Here is a 6,843-nt window from a genome sequence, read left to right as displayed (position 1 = left end):
GTTTCCATTAGGAATGAGCACTCAATCCTGTCATTGCAGTAGCTGAAATGAAGTTATTAACCCCCACATCCAGGATCTAGATTTTAAGGCTATTTCTACCACACTTAATCCTAATTCATTTCTAGTTAATCATCAAGTATAAATCTTTCGTCATTTCAAGACTTTCCCCATAAACAAACTGAAGGCAACGAGGCTCCAATAAAGCAATATTGAAATACATTTGAACATTAATTTCAGTGCAAGTAAACACTCCTAGTAAACAAACCTGTTAATTTCATAGAATGACCTGCTTCTGTTGAGTGTTGTGTTGTGGTTGCTTTAGAAAAAAACTCGCCAGGATGGCCAACATGCAAGTATACAGGGAATGGCCAAAGTGTACTACACACTCACACACTGCACCTCAGAGAATTCAACTGTCCTTCCTGACCCAGCTTTTTGCTTTTCCTGTTTGTACTCCACCTAATTTCTGTTCATGCTTGCACAGCTGTTATCAGATTGCTGGCAGATGAAATTCTTTCTTAGCACTCAGACTGTCTATTCTAAGAATCCCATACAGCACAGAAAGTCATTATTGTACTTTTAAATGTGTGCTCCAGAAAATGTTGAAAACTCAGCACTTCAGTATTCAATAAAACAATCAATCGAACTCTTTAAAACCAACATGTTATTGACAGTTTTTGGTCTATTCCTGAAAACTGATAAGAGATTGACAGCCATTCTTGCACATAAAAGCTGAGCTTGCTCTTGCATGGCAACAATTGTTGTAATGCAGTTTTTCTTGTGTTACTCACCCTGCAGGGTATGCTACCAAACCTGAGTGATGGTCACAGGCCAAGGCACGGTTTCCTGCAGCAGTAATTCCCAAAACCTTTTCAAGAGTCACCTGTGAAAACAGATAAACAGTCAAATATATTCTGTGTCACATGGCATTGCTATCGCTTTTAGTGGAGGAAAAAAAAAAACTGTCTGGTTATGAAAGGGTGTAATCTGTCTGTATGATGCAGATGCAGAAAAAGAGGCATTTTACCACACATTTACAAGACTTCGGACAAGTTCCTGCACAATAACGATGCTGTACAATAAACAGTTAAAAAGCCAAGGACGATTTCACTGATAACCAACACTCCAAAACAGTGCTCTCATTTAAAATGGAAATCATAAGAATTTCCACTGCAGCACAAGTTCAACATTAGAGGCAAACAGGTACATGCTGGACACTTGTAACAAGCAAGCATTATTACACCTCAAAGCAAATCAAAACATATATAAAAATCAATCAGTATTGGACACTGTAAAAATGAACACCAGAAATCGTATGTGTATAACACACAAAAAGTAGCACAAGAGCACTTACATCATGTTCTGTAGCTCTAAACAGTCTCTTTGTCGGAAACATGTCCAGTGTAACCACTTTAAAGGTAAGGTTTATTTTAATACTTACTCCAACTTGAAAATTAAAAATCCAAAATCCAAAAAGGCTCTGCGTATAAATTCTTAAAAGCCTGAGAGATGTGTGTGCATGTATTTGTTCTGTATAACCCTGCCCTATTATGCGTCAGTCCCTTTTCTGTGTATCTGTCCATCAGGTCTCCTCACATGACAACTGAAGCCAGTAATTTTTTCTTCACTGCTGTTATACACTTACATAATAGCAAAAGAGAATAAAGAATATACTGATCTCAAGCTTATTCATACATGAAGCGCTTTTTGTTTCAGGCTTCACATTCCAAAATAAATAGCACAAATAAGTCCCCCCCACCACCACCACCACCACCACCACCACCTCACAATCCAACAATTGTGTGAACAATTTAGTGTCAGTCTGAACAAACAAATGAATGAATGAATGAATGAATTAATTAATTAATGAATTAATGTATTTCAGTATTCTGAAGACTTGTGACATCTTGTTCAGGTTATATACAAGGTCATAAAGAAACAGAGAGCTAATGAAAAGTATATTCAGTTGTTTTTGCAAATGAATTATCTGTCAGCATCATGAGAAACACTGGTAACTTTTTCCCTTCGGGTCTAAGGTGGTGTGGAGTAGATTGTCTGCCTCATCTCTACACAACATTAAATATATTTAATTTGTTTGTCTGTCATTGGCATTTGTACAATATTCTTAGATCTTAGCCCTGGTCCTGGAACACCCCTTGTCCTGCACATTTTAATGTTTTCTTTGCTTGTACACTCCCATTATAACCCAGGAAGGCCTGATTAGTTAAATTAAGCATGTTTTGAGCATGAAAGCACTAAATTACGCAGGACACGGGGTACTCCAGAACCAGGGTAAGGCACATGTGAACAGTTTTAGAGCTAAGGATTTGAATTTAAATAGGAAATTCATGAAAAACTTTTCCTGCTTGTGTGTTAGAACAAAGGAACCATTTCCATCAATGGGTCAACAAAATTTCACAGCTGGGTGGAGCAACCATGCTTTTGAAGCCATGCAACACAAAAGCCTCAGGACACAAAACACAGTCTGCAGCATACAAGTACATGTATATGGTTTTGTACCTGCAAAGGGTTTTCTGGCAGGAACTGCACATCGTCCTTTACTGATAACTTTTTTTAATACCACAGAAATTGTAAAGTATGAATATTTTAGAATCAGGATGCAAGAATTAAACTGCACACAGTTGCTTAATTGACCATAAATTCATTTAAGGCTTATACTTGCATTCAAATTTGGATTGCAGAATCACAATCGGCACATAAACACAGCGCCAAGACAATTAGGCAAGACTTCTTAACATAATCTAGTCAGACACACTGGGCTGTAAACAGACCATTATGAGTTACTAAAGTTTGCAAAGAGAATAATATTATGCTGAATGAATGTTTCAGCAGGACTTAACAGCACAAACAGTCCTCCGATCCCAGGCACTCATTGGATCCAGGAGTAAAAGTACAGTGAGCATTTGTCTGCAGCAGTAAACAGTCAATCAGAATGGAATGCAGGACTCTGGTAAAACACACGACAAACTACACCTCAAGAGATAGACCAGAAATTAACTGTACATCAGTCAAATGTAAACCATTTGGACAACTCACTGATATAATCAGTTACTGTGAAGAAGAAGAAGAAGAAGAAGAAGAAGTAGAAGAAGGTGTGTGGAAGCTTTTGCAGTGCTCATGTCCTTCATAAAGAGCTTAATATTAAAATAGCTTATACAGTTTGTAATTTATCTCCCCAAAGCATTAATAGAGTTAATGAACCAAAATAAACCTTATACAGTAAACAATTGAAATGGACGTTCCTACAGCTTTTGTCAATTCCAAACAAAACCCATTAAAACGGAGTGAAATATAAGCACGCGCGCGCGCACACACACACACACACAGGTTTCCCATTCTGCACATGCTCATTTGCTCCACCACAAATAACAGGCTACAGTGGAAATGTAAAGGGCACCATATGCAAGACTTTCTTCCCAAATATAAAGCAAGTTACATACCTTATTGCCCAGGTTCTCCTTGCTGTTCCTTGGTTTATTTCTCCTCAGTTTGATGGATGGAGACCGGAGCAGGTTTTTAATGCGATTTTTAATAGTCGTATTTTCCCCCGACATCTTGATCACGTCTCATGGAAATGTAAATGTACAGCGATTTGAAGATCAAAACCGTCAAGGATGACTCTTTTACACAAAACCTGCCGACATTACATGGTGTCCTACATACTGTGGGGTAAAAATAAGCCTGGTTCAGGCATTAATGCACTGATCTTTTGGGTAATCAGGTCGACGGTGCTGTGCGTGTCCTCTGAGCTGCAGTGCTGCTCTTCTGCATCGAAGCTGCTTCGAGCTCTCAAGCGTCTGCATTGGATGATGGGGTGAAATGGACCATGGCTCATTCTCATGCAGTCAGCAGTTTCCTCGCATGAGCGTTGAGTCTTGTCTTTGGGGAGAAGCCTCTTCTCATCTCGCCTATGCACAAAGCAAGTCCTAATACAGACAGCAAAACCAGCTCAGGAGGAGACCGGTGTGTCACCTAATCACCAACATCGTATCTGAAAGACTGATGTACTGAGCCGCGGAGCTTTCTTTTGTTTCTTTTTTAACTGGCAACAAGGAACAGAAATGATATGATGAAATGCATCATCTACAATGCACAAAAGGCATATCGGATTGTTATACTGAAATATGGCCTAGTGTTGATCACACTGACAGCTGATTCCCCGATGAGAGCACTTGATTTTCACTCACCGGTTGTTTGTTTGCGGCAAAAAGTTCAACGTCTCGCCGTTCCTCAGATACAATTATAACTACTCCTCAAACCGTGTCAACTACAAATGACAGACTGTCATAGCATCCTATCTTGAACTGGTTTAAGCTGAATAAAATTGTGCGTCCTATAGCTAGTTAGCTTCATGACCACCACTAGCAAAAGATAATGCTGGATCGAACCCAGCCGCATTCTACAGTCAGTCAGCTTCACGCCAGAGCTGCTCTCGTTTGTTTAGACATCTTCCCAGCCAAAGTAATCCTAATCACCGCTTTTAAAATGTGAACTATCAGTCCCTGTTGTTACCCAGGTTAGTTTATTGCTAAGCTAGCTGGCTGAAATCTGTCCGTCTTCCCCACACAGCTCAGGATCCCAGCTGCAGCTCCATCTGTTTCAACTAGGGGCCACTTCTGCCATCCAGCGACAAACCGCTTCAACTTAGTAAATCCACTGCACCATGAATTCCCACTCTAGAAACGGATACGGTTTAATCCAGTGTGAAAATCATTCCTGCAAAGGTTTATCATGTAGTATTGGGTGCTACTTTAATGACAAAATCATCACATCTCTAATAGCAGGCTTTCCTGTAGCCTACATTGAGCATTTATACAACACAACTCGCCGCTTTTAAAGCTTGAAAAGCTCAAAGGTAGAATGTCCTAGAAATTAAAAAAAAAAAAAAAAAAGCTTTAAAGCTGGTTAGAATTGGTGTATTCGGCAAACCGAATGCCTTTTTATAGTGCACCACACAAATTAGAAAAACCCTATACGCCCCCAACAGGCGCCATGTCGCATCTGCAAACATTACAGGTTGAATGAACACAAATGTACAGTACAGTACATAGAAAAGATTACCTGCTTAGTGAACACAGTTTTTTCCATCATCAAGCACCAGCAGCCCATATTTCACAGACTACAATCCGACACCACGATCTTAACAAACCAGCAGTGCCTTCATACCGAACAAGCTCAATCACTTTTTTGTTCGTTTCGATCAAGGAATAGGACATGTCACCTCAATCACTGAATCTACTACTGCTCACAGCCAACTTTTACATCTATTCAAAATTTAACAGAGTGAACGCACACAAGGCAGCTGGTCCGGACGTTATACCGGGACGTGCTCTCAGAGCATGCGCTGGAAAACTGGCACAGGTCTTCATTGACATTTTCAACCTGTCACTAGCCCAAGCCATGGTTTCTACATGCCTGAAGACTACAACCGTTATACCAGTGCCTAAGCATTCAGCTGCAGAATGCCTGAATGATTTTCGTCCAGTTGCACTCATACCTATTGTTATGAAGTGCTTTGAGAAACTGGTTCTGAATCAACTCACTGCAGGCCTACCACCTACACTGGATCCACACCAGTTTGCCCTGACAGGTGGATAGAGGATGCAGTTTTCACGGCTCTTCATTCAGCCCTCACCCACCTGGATAAAAACAACACATACATCAGAATGCTGTTCATTGAGTTAAATTCTGCTTTTAATACAGTCCTCACACTGTACTGATCATTAAGCTCAGTGACCTTGGTATCTGCACCTACACTTGCAGACAGTGCTCAAATTGAAAAGTCTTATGGGGGGTCCCCAGTTGTGTAATTTATATATTTTTCAACAAAATAATCTAGGGGACACCCCCAAGTCTATTTTTTACTTGTCATGGGGATCCCAACCCCATTTAATTCGAGCCCTGCTTGCTGATGGGATTCTGTACTTTCTCATCAACAGACCTCCATCTGTTAGGTTGGGCAAACAGGTATCCTGAACCCTTATTCTGCAAACTGGCATCTTACAGGTCTGTGTTCTGTGAACACTACTGTGTTCTGTGATCACTACTCAAACATCTTTATCAAGTATGCAGATGACAGCCAGATCAGCAACGACGAATTGGCCTACAGGAAGAGATCCGAAGCCTGACAGCATAGTGTGCCACCAACAACCTGACCCTCAACGCCATGAAGACTAAAGAGCTTGTTGTGGACTTTTGGAAATCTAACAACAGGAGACACTTCCCAGTCTACATCAATGGAACTGAGTTAGAAAGGGTTTCCCGCTTTAAGTTCTTGGGATTTCACATCTCTGAGGTTCTGTCCTGGCACTAGAACACTTCAGCTTTGGTTAGGAAGGCACAACAATGGCTGTTCTTCTTGAGGAGTTTTGGGAAAGCTCATCCGTCCCAGGGGATTATAACGAGTTTTTATTCAACCTGTAATGTTTGCAGATGCGACATGGCATCTGTTGAGGATGTATAGAATCTTTTCTAATTTATGTACAGCTATAAAAAGGTATTTGGTTTGCCAATTACACCACTTCTACACAGCTTTAAAATATTTCACATTTACATACAACATATAGTGCAATTGTTTATTGAGCTTTTGCGCATTTTGTGAATGCCATAGCCTTATAACCTTCTACTTATACCTTAAAACAGTGTCTGCATTCTTCACTGCAATAGCCCTATAACTATTTACTTGTACTTTTCAACAGTGTGCACACATCTCTTTACTACTATAGCCTTTATATTTATTCACTTTACATCTGTTAACATGCTGTACATATACTTAAATATCTGCACTTGTCCATTTGCACAAGTGCTACTATTTGCACTTTT

At 40.1% G+C, this 6,843-nt stretch overlaps 1 protein-coding gene across 5 annotated transcripts in view; it reads right to left on the bottom strand.

The window, feature by feature from the left end:
* The window catches only part of mapkbp1 (mitogen-activated protein kinase binding protein 1), a 35,621-nt gene extending 30,965 nt beyond the window's left edge, over positions 1 to 4,656 (bottom strand). Inside the window, exons 1-3 of one of the 5 annotated variants that reach the window (XM_046856643.1) lie at positions 4,209 to 4,656; positions 3,462 to 4,063; positions 792 to 883 (exon numbers count right to left, since the gene is read on the bottom strand). In XM_046856643.1, coding sequence (XP_046712599.1) covers positions 792 to 883; positions 3,462 to 3,575 — 206 coding nt within the window. In that variant the 5' untranslated portion in view covers positions 3,576 to 4,063; positions 4,209 to 4,656. Of the gene's footprint in view, positions 1 to 791; positions 884 to 1,354; positions 1,668 to 3,461 lie in introns of those variants that run through there. The other 4 variants (XM_046856644.1, XM_046856646.1, XM_046856648.1 and 1 more) reach the window with 4 other exon arrangements.
* Positions 4,657 to 6,843: the final 2,187 nt, after the last annotated feature.

The sequence above is a fragment of the Silurus meridionalis genome, chromosome 8, assembly GCF_014805685.1.
Source record: "Silurus meridionalis isolate SWU-2019-XX chromosome 8, ASM1480568v1, whole genome shotgun sequence".
NCBI lineage: Eukaryota > Metazoa > Chordata > Actinopteri > Siluriformes > Siluridae > Silurus > Silurus meridionalis.
This window is presented reverse-complemented; position numbering and strand designations above follow the sequence as displayed.